Here is a 21310-nt window from a genome sequence, read left to right as displayed (position 1 = left end):
CCTACGGACATAATTGTATGTTTTATATTGTATCTTATAGCAACAAATGTGTTCCCCTCAGTTTTTACGGATAAGACAATTTCAAATTATATCCTTTGTGTTGAGAAGCGGATTAAATATTATTACCAACCGCACGTTTGATAATATTTCAAAAAGAAGGAATGGAAGTATTTTCCTGACTTCGGATTTCCTTGTTTTGTTTTTTTCTTTTATTTGCAGCTATTCTACAACCAACTTTACGGAATAAATAATTTATTTATTTTCATTTTTAGTAGTTAAGTGTAACAAATTAGGAGTTTGTGCTTTCTACAATTTAGAAATTCGTAAGAATATCTTATTCACGTAATCATATTCACGAAGAAATTAAATGTCGACTAAAAGCAGGGAATTCGTGTTACTATTCGGTTCAAAATCTCTTGTCGTCGCGAATTCTGTCGAAGAATTTGAAGCTTAGAATATATAAAACGGTAATCATGCCTGTTGTTCTGTATGGTTGCGAAACATGGTCGCTTACTCTGAGGGAAGAACATAGACTGAAAGTATTTGAGAACAGGATCCTGAGAAGAATATTCGGACCCAAGAGGAACGAGAATGGGGAATGGCGGAAACTTCATAACGAGGAACTACATAGTTTATACGGTTTACCCAACATTGTTAGGGTCGTCAAGTCTAGGAGGCTTAGGTGGGCAGGTCATGTAGCCAGAATGGAAGAAAGTAGAAACGCTTTCAAAGTTTTGACTGGTAGACCCATAGGAAAACGACCATTAGGAAGACCTAGGCGCAGATGGGAGGATAATATTAAGATGGATCTCGAAGAAATAGGAATACAAAGTAGAAACTGGGTCCAATTAGCTAAGGATAGAAGTCAGTGGAGAGTTTTTGTGAACGCGGCACTGAACCTCCGGGTTCCATAGGCCACAGAGTTAGAGTTAGTTAGTAAGAATATCTTAGGTGGAAAAAGCAAAGAAGGTTTCAACTCGTTCTATTTGAAGCGCTTTCCAATTCGATTTTTTTTGGCGGTGCTCTGAGCCTATCGTAGAGGTATATATTTGACATACTGCTATTCCTAGTATAAGAGGCAAGAAACTCGTGAGTATTTTTTTTAATGAAGAAGGAAGTATTAATCTCCGTACTGACAAACAATGAAAGAAATTTTGATCGTAACATTAAACTTATTTTAAATTTGGGGTTCAGAACGGCTTCTACTCTGCGAATGGTATAATTTGAGACCGTTTCATTTCTTTTAGGCGAGTGAAATGATTTGAGATCTTATTTGATAATATAGACGAATGTAAGAATATTCCAAGTACAAACTTTGAAAAATTTTCCAACCAATCTGTTTGAAACCTCTTGCGAAATTTAACAGGTGTTGCCAGTTATTTTGCTTCTAATTGCAGAGAATGTAATTTAAGATCAAGATTTTCTTATTATTTGAGTGAAATAAATTTTGTTACTCTGCTTTTAGATTTTAGACAAGTAAGAATGTCCCTAGATACAAGTCCCGCAGGATTTTGTGTTCTTTATTTAAGAAAAGTTTGGAACAGAAGATTAAGAATAGATTTGTCAATACAAAATAACTTTGCAAAGTATGTTTTTTGACAAAATAGAATCTTAGTACCTTTAAAAATGTGCCCAAGGTCGGCTTCTTCTTTTTAGTTTTCGTTTAAAGGGAGATTGTCATTATGACTACTAATCGATTTCTGAGTAACGTTTGTTTCAATTTTTTTAAGGGGCAGCAGCATTTTATCAGATAATGTTCTCGCAGTACATTTGAAAACTATTTTATAATGGACTTTTCGTTCTTCAATATAGAACTCCTGTAGCCTGACATCATCATTATTATTTATATTTATTTCAGAACGATGTTAAGTCAAATTTCATTGTGGGTTAATGAGATGTACTCATAAAATGCCAGCAAAGCGTTACTTATTTATTTATAAATTAGCCCTGTACAGTCCAGATTAGGAATATAATCGTAAATACGAAATTACTAAGTACATCCCGCCTTTCGAACTAAATATTTTAGTAGCATAGACTGTATTTTGCTACAAAATATTTTAGTAGCAAAATGTTCTAGTACACTGTCTAAGCTGAATTTCATTCTGGATTGTAGGTTTGCATTAGAAAAGCACGATGATGGACATGAATCCAAGGTTTTGCGAGTGAAAATATAAACTGCTTTAAAAAAAAATGTTCACTTTTATTATATTTCTTGCACGGAGGAATATATTAAATTATCATATCAAAAGTGCAGAAACGTGAGAGTACGTGGAACCAAGAATGACGAGAAAGTTATGGAGCTAATGCTTTATAGCTTATTTGTGTATCAGTTTTTTGATATATTTTGTGTTTCCACGTATATTTCCCTTTCTTTAATTGGCACTTTTTCTCAATTTTTAAAAGTTTTTCACACTATTTTCGACTGAATTCCACCAAGATATGAGTTTTTTACCTTTTTTTTAGTAGTTGTGTGTATTGATAGCTTTTATCGTACTTCATACTGCCTTTTTGGACAGTTCCATATTTTTCCACTTGAAGCTATAAACGCTGAGGTATTTCATACAAAATCAGGAAGTTCATGAGTGAAACCTTAAAAATTAGTTAAATTTTACATTTCAAGTAGTATTACTAGTTGGCGAAAAAAACTGTAAGGCTGAGATTTTTTCGAAGTTTGTTTTGAAATTACAGGTTCTCAAAATACTGACAATTTACCATCAAAGTATTACATGCTTGACATTTGTTCGATTAGGACTTGCAGAGAGCTCAAAGTTCATAGGATACTAGCAAGTAGCAACATAGCACTTGCAACATTGATATTTTCTATTTTGTATCCAACTAGTATGAGAATCGTGAAGGTAACATAAATGATATTTTTATTACTTGTTTATGGTAATGAACAATTTGTTAAACGATTAATTTATATTTTAGCTGAGTGTGACGTAAAAAGTCAGGAAATATCGAAAGTGTATGCGAGGTGGCAATAATATCATATGACAGCACATGATTTGGGTACTACTTTCCTAGTGTCATCATTAGCACACCTGCGGAACTATTTCCAAACAAGCAAACGGAGTGAAAATGAATACCCAGTCAGGAATATCCAGAGGAATAGTAACTGTATTCGCATCAATAGTAATTGTATTTAAGCGGAGAACTCAACTTTAACAAACTTGAAACCAGAAACTTAATGAAACGACATAATGATCTTACTTTCCTCCAGACACTATTATGTTTTCACCTTGAATTTACCATGAAACCATTGCCTTCAGGAATCTTAAAAACGCACAACTCTTGAGAGATAAGGTTGGTAACTACTCTTTACATCTTTTATACGGTACAGTTTCTATACACTATTGATACAGTATACGGTACAGGTTCTACACAATATTCATCTTATCTTCTTTTTCCAAAAAAAGAAAAAAACTCAGCGAAATGATAGCTATTTCACAATAAGTTACTAGGCTTGGAAACACACCTGCTCGAATCACAGGTACCGTAGTGAATGATCAAAATTGGCAGAAGGCAATTTTATAACTTTTGCCATGCAGTAACATGTTTAATCATATTTGATAATTAATCTTCTAGTATGAAAATTACAGGAACCATGATCTGTAACAATTTCCATCGTTTCTTTGTGTAATTTTTCTTTTTTCCCCTTTCCTAATTTTAATACTCGGAATGTATTATTCCAATTTTTCCTTTTATGGTTAATTTTCACCATGTTATTTATTTTCTTTTGATGATTGCGCTTATCTACATTACTAATCGGAATTTTTGCAATTATTTCTTAAATATTAACTTATTTCTTTCTAATCCAATTTTTTATTACTTGTTCTAGTCAGCTAACATTTAAAGAGTTTGGCGTTCTAAGAAATAGTAGCTCCTTCATCCAGGTGAATTGTTTCAGTGTATATCTTATAGCTGGACACCGAACATGACACGCCAGGATATTTCTCCAATTGGAGCAAGAAAGAATGAAGATTTCGGCATCACTTAGAGAAGTTCTAGATAGATAGGATATATTACATTCACGTTGAGTTCTAAGAGAGGAAAATTAATATAAACAAAATGAATATAATAATGTGTATCGTGCTGAGACAGAGAAAGATGGACAGAACAACGAAGTTTTAACTCTTAAGCATAGACAGTCTGCATTTCCTTCCTCCCCCATCTTTGTGTTTCGGTTTTTCTCTTCTCTTATGGAATAAGTTGCTTTTAGTATCAATAGCAAACATATTTTACAATGCTTAATTCATTGAAAAACAAACTGTAGGCGAATCGAACGGAGAATATTTAGAATGAGTCTCACACGGTATCCAAATAGGGGCACAATCTAAGGCGTATGTTCAAAACAGCCATATAACTGCACACTGACATATAGTTGCCGCCGGTTCCATTTCAACTTTTAATTTTATTTACGGGTTTTAGATGTCTATGGCTAAACATTTGGCTCCAGAAAAAAACCTTGAATCTGTAGATCAAGATCAGGCAAAAGTTATTAAACACAATCTTCAGAACTTAACTATTGCGTCTACACATATGTAGGTTTAATCGAGGATTTGCATTGAGAAAAGCTAAAATATCCAAGTTAGAAGCACTTCAAATTTGGTATTGGCTCTCAATGTTGTGTATAACATGGAGAAAAAAAAAGAAATGAACAAGGACTAAGGAACGCTAGTGAAGGACAACAGATCATGAAAATAATAGGAAAAAAAAGAAAAAGCATACTTGGCCATCTTATTCCGCACTCAAGCAAACGGAGTGAAAATGAATACCCAGTCAGAAATGTCCAGAGGAATAGTAACTGTATTCGCATCAATAGTAATTGTATTTAAGCGCAGAACTCAACTTTAACAAACTTGAAACCAGAAACTTAATGAAACGACATAATGATCTTGCTTTCCTCCAGACACTATTATGTTTTCACTTTGAATTTACCATGAAACCATTGCCTTCAGGAATCTTAAAAACACACAACTCTTGAGAGATAAGGTTGGTAACTACTCTTTACATCTTTTATACGGTACCATGCTGATAGCGGGAAATGCAATAGGAATACCAGGTAAACGAAGACCAAGGATATAGTATGTAGGCAGTTACGAAGAAGGGACGTTATCAATTTTAAAACTGATCTTCGATCGTAGAGAAAAATTTCATAGTTTCCATGTTGCCCACCTACCTATGGTTGGGGGGAACAGGAAGGAACCGATTATTTAAAGAGTGATCTCCCAAATTTGCCATATTTGCACAACTTCCTTAAGGATGATTAGAAAGTTGATTTCATAAATCTACGAAGCCAGTTCTACCTCTTGAAGGATGTGACCTCACCAATAATCCATGCGGGAATTACATTTCGTAGCTTTGTTAGATAATGTTCGTGGAGTGTAAAGCTTACTTTGAAAATCATATGTACAAGCTCTCGCAGGAATACATCGGAACTATGTCGTGTTATTTATTGAAATAACCCGCGTTCAAATATCGCCTGCTACAAGCTATATTTTACTCTCAAAACACATTGTTTTGTTATTAATAATTTGTTTTCTGCATTTCTTCTAAATATCTTAAATTTTATTGACCAGTGGTTAGTGGTTAGTATACTTTTGTCAAATACCTTTACACTTCTATTTGTTTGTTTTGACTGCATGGGTTATTCCTGTGGCCGTGAAATCGTGTTTCTTCTCGTTGTTAAAATCTTGTAAATATAATCGTAAGGCTCATATTGATTTTCACCATTTTCCCAAAAGTTTACACGTCCCTCTCTCTCTCCCTGTCACTAGTTTATTCCGTTTATCCCAGCTTTGCTGCCGCAAATCAAGATTTCTTCCGTACCTACGTTTTATCATAAACGGAAGATAGGGAGAACGGTAGACAAAGCGTAGGTATCGTAAAAATGGAAAAGTGAGAAAATTATCAAATTAAGCTCAGATATTAAAAAACTAAAATTATCTTGCGGTGCAAATCACAAAACCTGGTTAAAGTGTATGCAAAATCTAACAATACTGAATGTAATTCATACAAAGTAAAAGAACATCAAAAGGTTACAAATAAACAAGTAGCTTTTACTGAATATGTTTACGCCCGTTTCGACTTCTTTATTTCCACCTTTATCTTCTTTTTTCTTTTAATTCAGGTGGCGGTGTGGCACAACTGAAAAATTAAGATTTCACTTACAATAATTTTCGACCGGTCATCTCCTTCAGTGCCGTTGCAGTTATAATGATCTGATACGTTCCACGTCGGATAATCCCAAGTGTCCTCTGGAGTTTTCTGCTGATAGTAATAAGCGATCGTCCAAGCCGGCACAATTATTCCGTCCTTTTCAATGATTTGGGGAGAAAAATTGTCACACAATACTGAAATTACAAACGAATATTAAGGTACTAAAACATTTCTACTAGTCACTTCACTGCTGATTTCTGCACAATATTAGAAAAAATATTTTACACGAAGGTGTATGCAAATATCGTACAGTCACTGATGATAAACTAAAAAAATTCGCTCTCGCGCATGCAAACGGCGATTTAGCTTGCGAAGCTGAATCCGTACAAGTGGAGCACTCATAAGAGTATAACGTGTGTTTACTTTACAACAATGCACCCCACTCGCCTTCGTGGGTGCCTTTCCCAGCGACGACCAGGCGTTCGTTCAAAGCACTGAAGGTTCTTTAGGCAAACCAAAGCTTGTATATGGTCAGCCGGGAAAATCCCGATTTTCACTCCCAGCATCGGGACCGGGTAGACGTACGAATTTAATCCCCATTTGAGTGAACGTAACGTAATAAAATGCCACTTAAATGTACACACTCAACATATTCAATTATTTATTTTAAACTGTTCAGCTCCTTGTATTTTATAATGTGATGCATAACATATTTCTTTAATATTTCGTTATTCAGAGTGTAGCATTTATCGTCGCACGCCCTATTTACTTTTAACGTAAAAAACAATAATGACTAGAGTGTTTCACGATGCTAATAACACTCGAGGGGCATTGTTTGCAAAAGCCGTGTAATAGTAGGATTCCAAATCCAGTATATATTTCGATTTCTGCGATTACATTACACCGGGTTATGATAAATTTAAATTCTATGTTTAGAGCATAAACATAAAACACTAGTAATAATCTAAGAGTAACGAAAGTTTTAATGGTTGTCCATATTACCTTATCGTGGAATTCTGGAATCGTTATATCATGTATTTCAAATAAGTAGTTTAAAATTACAAGAAATTGAAAACATTATGCTTGTCAAAAGTATTTAATAAGAATGTATCAGATGTAACTACGTAGCTACATATCAATATACGCAAAATTTTACTATCTCAAGGTATCAGACTATATAAAATCGCAATTTGAAATTGTTATTCATAAGGGAATCACGTATCTTTAAAAGTTAAAAGTTATTATATCGTTCCTTTGTTTCTTTGTAATCATAGTCACAGTTTCTTGTAGCTGCAATTGAAAGAATTTCTTCCGATTTTTAAATTCTCTGACACAAAAAGTAATGATATATATATAAAGTTAGTGACACCCGTCTCTATTTTCACTTATAATAATGAAATGTTTATTCCATATAGCACAAAATAAGTATTTTGGTATGTACCAGGTTAACTCTGATATCGTATATATCGTGACGGACTTAAGTCTTTGACCAGGTAATGGCGACTGCTTTGAAACAAATGCAGCTTATGGGAATTAAATCTTTCATATCTGTAGTTTCCTGTGCAGAAGAATTATACTTCTGGGTCATGATCGCAGTGGTTCATGGTGAGTGGTGGGTCGTAGTGTGTCATGGTGGTGGTGGAGGATCGCAGAGGGTCATATGCATTTGTCCCATGACCGACTGACCGCCGATTCAACGAACAACTCCAACAGTGGCACTTTCCGGAATATCGGTACAGATTTTGGAAAAGTTCCAAAGGATATGTAATGGTTACATTTTAGGTTTAGGTATTACTAGTGTGCAGTTTCATTTCTGAATGGAATTAGGATTCCCGTGACTTTTTCTACATAATTTTCGTGAGAAAACATTAATGACCAATAGAAAATTCAACTTTTTCGATTCGGATTGGTTTGAGTTAACAGCTTGAAAATTAAATCCTTTAATGTCCAACGATTATGCCTGTTGGGATAAGGAAGACTATGATTAAAGCAAGTGAATTATGATGGGCGAATTCTTGGAATGACAAAGTCGGAGTATCCCGAGATAACCCACAACCACGATGTCCGTCTCAACCTTACTTGCCTTGGGAACGAACCAGGCACGCCACATATCAGATTGTTTATTATGTGGGATCTCACTTTCGATTCCCGATTAGAAACACGTTTAAATATTAAATGTTTTCGATGTATCTGTGTTCGTGTCCCTGTTGTTCAAGGTTATTGGAAACACCTGTAAAACAAGAATAACCGAATATAATAGAGATAAGTTACGGAGACACTTTGGGTCTTTTTAAAATTTAATGTTGAATTCGCAACTCTTAATTAAAAGAGCGTTCTTAGGGTAGTGGCTTGAACATTTGCTGTGTGTGTTAGGGGTCCGCAATTCGATTCTCTCCGAGGATATTCAGAAAAAAATATAATTTAGAACGTTAATATTTCTGATTTATAATAAAATGAAAAATTTTCAATTTCTCTTGTTCTTACAAGTTAGAGTTGAAACGTCTTTTTTCCAGGGAAAACTAATTACATGACGTCCCTCGATTCCTACTGTCTGGCAACTTCGCTTGTTTTAGAAACAATTCGTGAATAAAAATGGGTCATTCTTCAGAGCTATGAGTCATAAAATTGTCTGAATTGTTACTAACTGTTCTTCTTCTCATATTAGAAGCAATAATAATGTTTTCCTTCTCCATTTTCAACACGTTCCTTATATTTGTTCAAGAAAATTTATAAATAGTAACTATTTCAGTTGTATATTTTGATGATATTTCAATATAACGCATCCATAATCCAACGTGTTTTACCCAAATAAAGGGTGTTACTTAGAAAGAGTATCGTGATGAAGACAAATCCTACTTAGCTTCTTTTAAGGCATCCGAAGTTTCGAATTTCATATTGTCAAGTAGCTGACACATTTTTCCTCTCTTATAAACTCTCTTGAAGTATCTCTTATAACTCAATACCTCCTTATAGGGTGATAAACGAATTTTTCATTTTCGTAATTTGAGTATGCTTATTTGCATTGCAGTAGGACGTAATGTTGAGGTATCAAATATTCAGTAATAATAATAATAATAATAATAATAATAATAATAATAATAATAATATAGATAAGAAATTCCATACAAGGACACATATTATTAAAGCTTGTATAATCGCCGGTAGCGTCAGCTAAAAGTTACAAAATACTCGGGATTGGGAGAAGTGCTAGGACCATCAGGACATACCCTCTCCATACGTAACTACAACTAGCCAAATGTGATAACGAAAAGTTTCGAGACAAATTTCGTGTAGAAAGTAGGGATTCTGAATTCACAAGAGCCGTAAGAAAATTTATTTTAAGTAATGATTATGCCGGATAAGCTACAGAAGAAGTCGATGATGAGAATGAAAGAAATATTCGAAAAAGAAAGTGGAAGAAAGCGGAACACGGAGAAAACCTATACACACGGTGTTTGTTTAGCACAATACTCACGAAACGGGAGTTGGGTGAAACAGGTTGAACCATTAAATTTACAACATTTCAGTAATAATGGTAATAATAATAATAATAATAATAATAATAATAATAATAATAATAATAATAATGGTATTAAAAGTTTTAAAGTTGCCCTGAAATTTGGCAAAACTTATTTAAACGTAGGGGTTTCGGAAAAGGGATTCCGTACCTTCCTGAGACATTTCTGCAGCTACTCAAATTTAATCGAAAGCTTTCCGCTAAAGTTTCCTGTAGAAAATATTGTATTGCACGATTTCAGTAAAATAACTGTAATAAATCAAATGAATATTATTGAACACTAAGGGTTATAATAAACTAACTTGTGGAGTTTGCAGATGTAATTATATATAAGCTTTGCTAATATATATATATATACACCATAAGACAAAGTAAGAAAATAATATATAAAATTCAGTCTACGGAGCAATGTTACCTAAAGAGTGGCATATACCCTTTCGAGAATCGGGATGAGACAAGCAATGTTTACGATACTTTTCGTCTCGTCTCGTTTCTCATCTCTAAAGCGTGACGATATTGAGTTAACCTTGTCCCTTGTCCCATCTCGAATTAAAATGTTAAGCCTCATCCCAATTTTGTTCGGTTTGTTTTAGAGTGGAGATGAGAAATTCGTCTTTTCATGGGCAACATTACAGAAAACCGAAATATTTTTTCAAATATCACGTTTCTGCTTGTAATGGTATGACTTGTGCGATAATAAGTTTTTGTTTTTTAAATATTTCAGGAGATAATTATTATTATTGCTAGTATTATTCCTGAAAATTTGATAGTTCAAGTATTGAATCAAACGAGTATTCAAATACTTGAATGTAACAAAAGTCTGTCTACCAATCAATCGCAATCAAAATTCCTAAAGTAGAGAAAAAAAGTTGCACGACGTGTATTCGGTGGAAGAATCTCCAGTTTACTGGTCAAGCGTCTAGACCACTGAACCACGATCACTACGCTGTAACGATTCATCTTTAGTCTGGTTACGTTAAGTTTCTCTCGTCAGCTCGGAAAGTTGTATGTTACTTTTTCCTTTTTTCAAATCGACTTTCGTGTTCTACTTATGATGATATAAGTGAATAATCTTCGGTAGAGTTTATATTAATAAGTTGTTCTTAAACCTTTGGTTCGCAAATTTGTTTTTTCTCCACACGAAGCTTCAGATATGACAGATTTACTTCTCATACTCTCCATTTGTTTCAATGCAGTCACCATTACATGGTCAATGACTTATGACCGCCACGATACAAATGATTGTTCAATTTGATATATTGAAAAAGCTACAGGCTCTTATTTTGAAAGTAGAAAGATATGGAGACTTCTCAATGGTACTCGAGTTTATATTTCTAAAATATTTCATGTAATAAAACAAATTAAGCGTAATTTTATCATTAAATATAGCCAATGATGACAATTTTTTGTTGCTACTTAAGCATTATCTCCAATCACATTTCGTTGTTTGTTGAATATGTTACAGGCCCCATAACGTATATGCTTCCCATGGTGAAGAGAATACGTTTATTATATTAAAGAGAGCTATTTCTCATTGAGATCAGGAATCTCATACTTCGATGCAGTTTGGCAAAGGATTTCATCGATCGCGTTTGTCAAGACATTTGCTGACGCAGGAAAGTGGAAAGCGTCATATGTACCAAGACACTGATGAACGCTTTAGTCAAAGCTCAAATATGTCAAGCGGTAAGTTACTGCATACAAGTGAGAAATCCCACATCTGCGGAGTATGTGAAAAGAAATTTCGTGTATATTCAAGTTTGGCTAGGCACATGTTAATCCATACAGGAGAAAAACATCACACTTGCCAAGAGTGTGGTAAAGCATTTAATCAACGTTCAAATTTGGCTACACACATGTTTATCCACACAGGAGAAAAGCATCACACTTGCCAAGTGTGCAGCATATCACTTAATCGACGTTCGGATTTGGCTAGACACATGTTAATCCACACAGGAGAAAAGCATCACACATGCCGAGAGTGTGGTGGGGCATTTAATCAACGTTCAAATTTGGCTACACATATGTTAATCCACACTGGAAAAAAACTCACACATGCCATGAGTGTGGTAAGGCATTTAATCAACGTTCAAGCTTGGCTACACACTTGTTAAAACACTCAGGAGAAAAACATTAGACATGTCAAGAGTGTGGTAGGGGATTTAAATATCGTTCAAGTTTGGTTAAACATGTTAATCCACACAGGAGAAAAGCACCACAGTTGCCAAGTGTGCGGAAAATCATTTCATCGACGTTCAGATTTGACTACACACATGTTAATCCACACAGGAGAAAAAATCACACTTGCCAAGTGTGCGGAAAATCATTTAAACAACGTTCAGGTTTGACTACACACATGTTAATCCACACAGGAGAAAAAAAAGCATCACACGTGCCAAGAGTGCAGTAGGTCATTTAATCGACGTTCACATTTGGTTACGCACATGTTAATCCACACAGGAGAGAAAAATCACACTTGCCAAGTGTGCGGAAAATCATTTAATCGACGTTCAGATTTGAGTAGACACATGTTAATCCACACAGGAGAAAAGTATCACACATGCCAAGAGTGCGGTTAGTCAATTCATCGACGCTCACATTTGGTTAGGCACATGTTAATCCACACAGGTGAAAAAAAGCACACTTGCCAAGAGTGTGGCAAGGCATTTAATCAACGTTTACATTTCGCTACACACATGTCAATCCACACAGGAGAAAAATATCACACTAGAATGGAATTTACTCAACGTTCATACGTTCGGACGCACAGGAAGAAAACGTCATAAGCGAAAAATGTGGAAAAATATAGAGTCTACGCTCAATCTTAGAAGACATTTTAATAACAAAGTAAAAAACCAAAGAGATGCAAAGAGCGTAGATTGCATTTAGTCAAGGTTCACACATAGTAAATCATGTTAATTCACACAGGACCATAACCACACGTAACGAGAGTGTAGAAAAATATTTACAGGGAGTTCGCATTCGGCAAATGGCAATATTAAAGCATTTCAATAACCAAACATGCAAATGGTGTTGAATAAGATATAGTTTGGTATCAGGTTTGGCAAAACATGTAACTATACATAGAATATAGAAAGATTTGACGCACTCACAAGATGTTAAGTTCTGAAAAAAATGATAAGTTCACGACAAATATTCTACGAAATGGGTTTACAATAATATTAAAGGAAACATTAAGTCCTTCAAATAACAAATCTCCACTTTGTGACGGAATGTGTTTTGGAAGACATGTTTTAAGTTCGTAATTTCGCAGATATTACTGGAAATTGGTGCCGCATCTACTCTACGAGCTGCACTTCTGCCTTGCCGTCACAGGGATTGTAGCATAGTGAAAAATGGCTGACGCCGAGGAAGATTCGAATGACGATTCCTCAAGTAAATGTTTATCTGAAAATAATGACTCCAAATATACCTCTTCTTGAGTCTACATATATGTAATGGAGATAAACTTGTTACCGTTAAGCGACATCGATAATCAGGGTGCACCTTCCGCATCAGCTACAAGTGTAGATCGAGCGGAACAAACATGTTCCATGTCTATTCCAACACTAGGGCCTTCTGGATCATCTGCGATTCGGCTGCATCTTGCTGGTTGATACCTGGTTGCGAAAACCCGTTTTTACCGCATATGTTTATATTTCCCAAGATATATTTTCATGCTGATTGACGGAAACTATGGCAAATTGAAGAAAAGAAGGTACCAAAAAATCAAGTCGTTCTCTCTTCCACATGGGATAAACTGATCAGACAAGTTTAGGCAGTTTATTAAGCCACACATACGACGAGTTTAGAAAAGTATTTTGTGTATTTTTAAGTTTGGCAGGACATTTTGATACACAATAGAAAATCTCTCACACATGAATACACACAGTTGAAAAGAAGATTTATATGGAGCTCACATTTTGCAATGCATGTTAAAACACGCAGGAGAAAACATTAAAAACTGAAGCGTTCTAAGTGTGTACAAATGACTGAATAAGTTTATATTTTGCAACAAATATATTAATACACATGGGGAGGAACTGCTCGTGTCAGGACTATGAAGATTGCTATAGTCGAAGTTCAGTTTTGGGGAAACATGCTATTTCATACAGGTAAAAGATGGCTGTGCATAATTGTGAAAAGCGTTTAAATGAAGTCCATATTTTGTTAGTGATAAAATATAGGAAGATATGTGAAACGATTTACTGAAAAATAAAGTTTGTATATAAAATGGTAGAGTCAAGTTACACACGTGATAAGTATACAAATGCGAAGCATCTTAGTTGTAAAAGGTTTGCGATAAAATTCGTTAAATATCATGTTCTTTAACCTTCATCCGCTCACTTACTGCCAATTCACGTTTCCACTCGCGACGACGTCAATTCAGCCGCCATCGATTAATCACATATTTCAGCATTGTGCATGATGCAAAGTGTATGTTTTGGAGCATTTAGGTTTAGTAAATTAAAACAAATCATTGTTGACCAAAAGTATACTTTTGCTTTAAATTAAATTACAACACTGTACGAGTGAACACACTGAACAAAACACAAAAGAACAGAATCTAACCTAATCAACATCCATGTCACTGAGCTAGCTGTTATAATGTTGATATTTATTGCAGGGAGCAGTAATCATTGAGTGCTTTTTGCACATGTTTTTCCACAATATGTAGATGCCAGGCGAGTTCAAAATAAATCAACCTCCATGTCACTGTCCTCTTTCTGAGATTGCTGGCATGTATTGCAAGTAGTAGTAATTGTTGACTGCCTTCTGAACATTATTTTTCCACAATCATTACATTCAAGGCGAGTTGTGTTTTGTCTTGACCAGGAGATGTAGCAGGTATCTCTTCGGATATGTTAGACTGGTTCATCATCGGTATTTTGCTTTCTGTATTGTGCCAAGAACAGGAGTAAATTTTTTTTTCAAAGTTGAGATTTCAGAACGAGCTTTCAGGTTTTCATTTATTAGTTCTAATGCTAACTGATACAGATGTGGTCTTCTTGTATTATTTTTGATGTTAGGGATGCTAAAAATGAAACAGCGACTGAAACGTAATGAAAGATTTACTTACATTGCATGTAAATGTGAACCCAAAAAAAAAAAAAAAAAAAAAATCACGTTTTGGCTTCCTCTGATGGCAGATGGGCCATCCACCCTCCAATACAATCTGTGGCATTGTACTGAACCGGAAGTAATGTTTTCGATAATTTTCTCGTAGAGGATTCATATGTTTCAGGGTAGCGAGATATTGCTTCAGGATGAGACATAACTTTCTAATCCATATTTATAAATGGGAGAGAATCGGGCTGTTTTCCAAGAACAGGGAAAACAGGTTTCCCTGACGGATCTATGAAAAATGAGCGAAAGCGGAAAAGTAATAATAGATGACGTCGAACGCAGAAAGGTTTTGCTTATGTTGTCCTGGCCAGAGGCTCTCAGGCCGGAGAGAAAATAAAAGCGCAGAAGTGATAGACAAATGAGATAAAATGGACAAGCAAACGGATTGAACAGCGAAGTACGTTGATTATGTAGTTTAGAATTTATTACAAAATAACTCATTAAAATTTTCTGTTTTTCCCTCAACTTCTGCACCTCATGCATCTTTGTACCTTACTAGATGTATGCTAGAAATTTTAGACCTAAGACCAAAATCGTTTAGTGTTGTTGATGCTGGTGTCTGATTTTTTTTTTTTTTTTTAAATATATAGTTTAGGTATTCGCTGCATCTCAATAGCTTTTTTCCTATATCAGAAAATGTTTTAAGAATATGTGTTCATTTGGAAATGGCACGCCACAATTCTTAAAGCTTTATCTTATTTCGGAATGTGTGGCAACTCTGTTCGCCATGCCTTGTTGGAAATTTCATTGTTTTTACTCTTTTGAACCGTACAAAATATGTATTATTGTTGCATTAAAAACATCGGAGAAATAACCCACTGTCTCGTCTATTGTTCCATCTAGTAAAAGTGTCCACTGTAAAACCTGTAGTTTTTTTTACAAATTTCACCCAAAGGGGCCTTCCTTCTGTCAGGCACAAACTTTCTTTTTGAGTTGGATTGCTGGCTTCTGGGTTTGGGAGGAACATATGGAACGGGGAACTCGCGGTCTGGGAGAAGCAACACTTTATATGAGATGACACATTCTGTTGGAAAGATAGAGATGACAAAACCTAAGCTGTTACTTTTACGCGCGTTATGAATATTGTACTATCCCAAATCGAGTCCTTGAATAGAATTGTCGACAAAGGGTCTGATGTTATCCCATGTTTACTGTCGATCCATATCTAAGCCTAAGTTATAGTCACAAAAATGAGCAACTTTGTCACCTTCTAATGGCAACTGGAAGTGATTCGTTGCATGTTTCAAGTAAATTTTGAGGACTGTTTCTATATAGTCTGCAGAAACACCTGACGAAATTTGTGTTTTTTACATACCTTAGCTCAAATAATTTCACACTCACGTACGAGATGATTCTGTGTTCTGCTGTCCCATTTATTTTAATACTACGAACACTCCGTCCCTATTATCTTGCGGTCGTTTATCTATGTAGACAATTGGTTGAGAAACGGCATTCAACTGTTCATTACCGATTCTTTCAATCACGTTTCACTCACCACTAAACACCCATATTCCGGCAACAAACTCATATTCATAGCAGAGTCCGTAAAATTGTTTTTAATGTTTTGTGTATTTTGGTAGTATACCTTAAATGTGGTTTTCTGTTTCCTGCACTTTTGATCTGCATTCTTTTGTACATCAGCACATTAAACAGACAATATGGAGGACTTCTCTAGCGTGGGATCACGTTGTCCAATCACTCTCATTCTTTTCTTGTTATCTGTGTTGAACATTGTAAATTATATTAATTAAGTGTTATGTAGCAATAAGAGATAACGGTATTTCACTGCATTTCCAGCTAAAGATACTGTCAAACGCAGACCCTAGCCGTAAGCTTACTACTGGGTTCACAATGGAAATGATAAAGCACAGAGAAACCACAAATATTTTTCCCGAAACAGGAGCACGAACTTTAACTTTTCTACAGTTTGATGCCATCTTTTTGAACTTTATTCATAGACGATCCTAAGTACTTTGAAAGTTTTCTTAGTGCCAAACTTAACATACAGATCTACGGTGTGGAGCCGCATCATCCAAAATCTATCAAAAACTTTTGATCCTCTAACCATAAGTTTTCCACATAGGTTTCCTTGTCCGATTACCTAGTGCCACTCTGGAGCCATACCAACACATAACTTTCCCCATATTACAGTTATATATCGAAAAACTAAATTTCACCTATATCAACAAACTCTTCAAAACTCAGCATCCGTTATTCATGCAGTATTGTGTGTCTCACATTAGACCCCACACCAAATCGCTATCAGCATACCCCTTACCCCTAATGTTTACACTCTGTCAGTACACTTTGCCCGCGTGAGATTAACCGTTCTTAACCCTATAGTGGTAATGTGAAAAAAAGTTCATGAATGGTAACATTTTGCCTCCTGGACCCAATAACAGTTTTGCCTGATAAGATGTGAACTAGGATTTAAATTTTTATTATATTCACAATATTAAATACAAACACTAGACGGTGGACACAATTTAAGTGAAACTAAACATTTATTTCATTAAAGCAATATTTTCCTTGTTATAATAAGCTCGATAACTATGTGACTATTTTTTTGCCTAAATACCGGCAGTCAAAATAAAATATTTTTAACTAGAAAGAAGTAAACCAGTAATTCTCCTAATAGCGGTGTATTACACATAGGGAAATTTACGTTTCAATTCTGCAGCAGTCTCCACACATTTTTTTTTTTTTTTTTTGTGACTTAGGTTAATTTACTTACAGCACCTCTGGCAAAATTATCTGATCTTACTGTGTTTACACATGTAACATTGTCCTCGTTTTCCTAGTTGAAGAGGTACAGGAGAATCTTCTTCTAGAATCAATCCAGAAAACCTTGCCTCCGATTTTCGAAGCTCTGTGGGATTTCATTTATTCAGTGCTGTCTCTTTCAATCACACTTTTCCCAGTTCCTTTACGTATTTTCGCCCCTAGAATTTATTCGCTCTTTTCGCTGAGTATACAACATTACCATTCATCGCTTCTACATTTAAGAAGTGATAAAAAAACGCCATTGGGCATCATCTAGTGTTTCAGTCTTCGTCATATTCAGTACGTATCGGGTCTACTGTGTCCACCCCAACTTTAGTTTCATTGCAAAGTGTGACGATCTTTGACTTCCTCTTATCTCCGGTACTCTCATCTAATTTGTTGTAATTATGCATACTTGAAATCAGCACTACACACCGATTTTTCTTAGGTACGTAGGAGACAATGGTGCAGTTCTAATGAAAACCAAACACACTCCTGTATTCTTTTCTCTTTTTGGCATTCACAAATGCGGGGGACAACTCTTCCTTGTTTTTACGATTTGTCCCTATATTTGTTAATTTATTGTCCCATTCCATTGATTTAACCAAACTGCAACTTGTAAATCGATTATTGTCAAAGGTTATGTTGCGAGATGAACCATAAATCGGTTAACACAATCTCTTGACTACTTCCTCAGGTTTGTTATCTATCTGGAACGGACCTTCTGGTTGTGTCCCCACATACACTTCCATGTTGTGTAGTATAATGTTCCCCAACAAAACTAAAAATTCTATTCCCATATATTATCAGGTCTTTTGGGCATATACATACGAAATCTACATCTTCCCCGGAAACAGACAAGTGCCTCATCCAAAATTGCTAACATACCAATTAAGATAACTGTTATTGCAGTTCTTCACAAATAATTAAAAAAAAAAAGTCACGAATTGGGGCTAATCTGGGTCTGAAGATAATATCTGATTATTTTATTCATTAGCATCTTCCACTCTTTCATCCATCATATCCTGCACAGTAATCACTTTCTACTCAGTTTGGCTTCCCTGCTTCCCATAATCACATAAAGATGACCCTTCGCAGAAGACATATTCATTTGTCTCATTAAAATACCCATGAGTTATCTGGTGCTTCCCACCTCCCCTCATTCTCCATCCTCGCTATCACTTTACAAATTTTTCATTTTCTCTATTTGTACTGTATTTATATTGAATCAATCTGTTTATATTAAGTTGTGTGCTATATCTGTTTACTTCCTTCATAATGCTAAAAATCAAAGTTCCTTACGCCCAATTTTTTGTTTTTCTTTTTGATTCTTTGTTAGATGTTATACCGTATAATTGTAAAATTTCGATAGAACACAGACAACCACTTACACTTTGCACGTAAATTCCTTTACAGCAATTCACGTTACAGAGGGGGTAACCTTCTCATAAGTTACTAGCCATTTTGACTGGCCGGAAAAAGTAGTGCATTCGCAAACTTTCCAAGCTGGTTTACATGTAGTGAGGCCTAGTTGCCAAGTCTAGGCTGTGTTTATTGCACTCGTGTTGGCGCACGGTGGTGCTGACACATTAACAGGAGACAGGTTGCTTGAAATTGAGAGCTTTCACGAGCGGAAGCTAGCTGGAGTATACAAGTAGTATAATTTTTGATCATCATTATGACCATTTTCATTCTTATACTGATCTCATAGTTTTGGATATTGCTTCAGTTCCGTTATTTTATCCCATATGATAATTGACGATGGACAGTCTTTTACGCATCCTTTGAAGATAAACGAGAAGCGGAGAAATCGACGAGACAGAGCATACACTGAACCAATTTCTCAGAGTTCTCATTCTCCAATCAGTGGCAACCACCAAGCATCATCAACGAGTTCACCACCATTTAAGAAGCATACAAATGCACATAGCATCTCGAGCTCTGACTCTCACTCCTACCGGCTTATCGTTCTCTGCACCATGTCCACAGCTTCCTACTGCAAAACTACAATCCAAAGTACTTGATTTCGAAGCGTTTACTTCTGTAACTTCTTCAGTATCGGCACCGCAAGATATTTCGCAAATGGTAGAGACAAAAAAAAAAATGATTTCATCATTAAATCACAGTCGGCTAACTTCGCAAAATAATTCGTGACAATCCAGTTTTGAAATTTTCACAAAAACTGCAACTTTAACTTCTCTCAATAACATCCACTAGCAACCTCAGCTACATACCATGTCAATAGTATTACGAGGGGTTCCTCCATCTATAACACATGACGATATATAAGCTGAACTACCTGAAGTGAGATGCAGCTTTAAAAATGCATCCTAAGCACATCACAGGATACTATCAACGACCTTTTGCATAAACAAATCTTCGTTTTTAAGGTTTTTAAGACACGCCAATTTGAACTATCCTGCTCATTACGACCACTTCCTCTCCGAGGTAAACGCTGTCAAGAATACAAAGAACATAATACTAACAACTGCATCCTATGAACCTGCAGGCCCGTAGCCAGCCCAAAAATATAGAGGTGGCCCGGTAGAAGTTAGGCGGGGGCCAGCCAACCATATTATATTTCATCAAATAGTAACATCAGCAATTCATCATCTTTGCTCTTGAATGTTTAAGTATTTTGCTTCTACTTAATTCTATTATCCCCTCTACACACACACATTAAATTAACATTATGTAATCTACATTTAAAAAACGTGAATTTTATTGAATGGGTAGTGCAAACTACACGAATTAAAATTAAAATATAAATATTTTAATAGTCCCACATGTAATTCTAATATTAAGGTCAAGAAAGAGATATAACTAAGGAAATTCAACTTTACTTAGGCTCTTGTTTAGGGCTAATTTGCGAAGTTGACCTTCCATTTTTGTCAAAATTTTGAAAATTTACTTAGAAGAAATTGATAATTTGATTGCTTGTGTCCTTGATAACATGTTAGTGAAGCGTAACTTATGTGTAATACCTTTTGATAAGCGGTTATAAAGACGGGACTAATTTGCAAGTAGAGGGAATTACTTGTCTCTAGGTTCAGGACGGTTAGATTGTGGATAATTTTCGAGCAAATATGACTGCAAGTGTACAGGGTCTTTGCGCTGGATATGAGTTGACAGTACTAACATTTGTAAAAGATGATGTTATCCGGGCAAGCGGGGCCTCCCAGGACCAGTAGCTTCATATATTTCTTTGAAATTCTCAATATTCCTAAATATTTCGATGACATAAAATTCTGAATTCTTCTATCTTTAGTAGAAGTTAAAGTCATGAACATATCGAGTTGGTAAGGCTGATAGAGTTGGTAAGACCCAGTTGCCCGTCTACGTTACAAAACTATCTTGCCCGGACAAGGGTTAATCTTTTGAATATTCATGGCTTAATGAATGAAAGAACAAAGACGACCAACAATCATTCACGATTTTCTGTTTGAGATAGGAAAGCTGTGCAAACCTAAGTACGTACTAAGGTAAGTGCGAAGAAGACATAACCTAACCTTAGTAGCCTAGTAGTGCGTTATCCCACCTTGCTTCGGCTTCTCGCTTCGCTCGTTCTTCCCTCTCAACTCCGCACTCCCCATTAACTACATACAACCGTGTTCCGCGCATTTTATATAAATGAACCACTTGCACACTATAGGCATACCAAGAATACACATACCAAAACAGCTTTAAAAAATACTATAACGCTATTCAAAGCTACACTGAGAAAAAAATGTATGCGGCATACGT

At 35.4% G+C, this 21310-nt stretch overlaps 1 protein-coding gene across 2 annotated transcripts in view; it reads left to right on the top strand.

The window, feature by feature from the left end:
• LOC145690895 (uncharacterized) overlaps window positions 1-21310 on the top strand; it is a 36863-nt gene that overhangs the window by 10036 nt on the left and 5517 nt on the right. Inside the window, exon 2 of one of the 2 annotated variants that reach the window (XM_081766306.1) lies at window positions 11142-15653. The exons of the other annotated variant lie outside the window; for it this stretch is intronic. Within the exon in view, the coding sequence (XP_081622432.1) occupies window positions 11142-11214 (73 nt within the window). The 3' untranslated portion in view covers window positions 11215-15653. Of the gene's footprint in view, window positions 1-11141; window positions 15654-21310 lie in introns of those variants that run through there. 2 annotated transcript variants of the gene reach the window in all.

Source organism: Thermobia domestica, chromosome 7 (genome assembly GCF_964235325.1).
Source record: "Thermobia domestica chromosome 7, izTheDome1.hap1.1, whole genome shotgun sequence".
NCBI lineage: Eukaryota > Metazoa > Arthropoda > Insecta > Zygentoma > Lepismatidae > Thermobia > Thermobia domestica.
The sequence above is the reverse complement of the archived record's forward strand: the minus strand, read 5'-3'. Positions and strand labels throughout refer to the sequence as shown.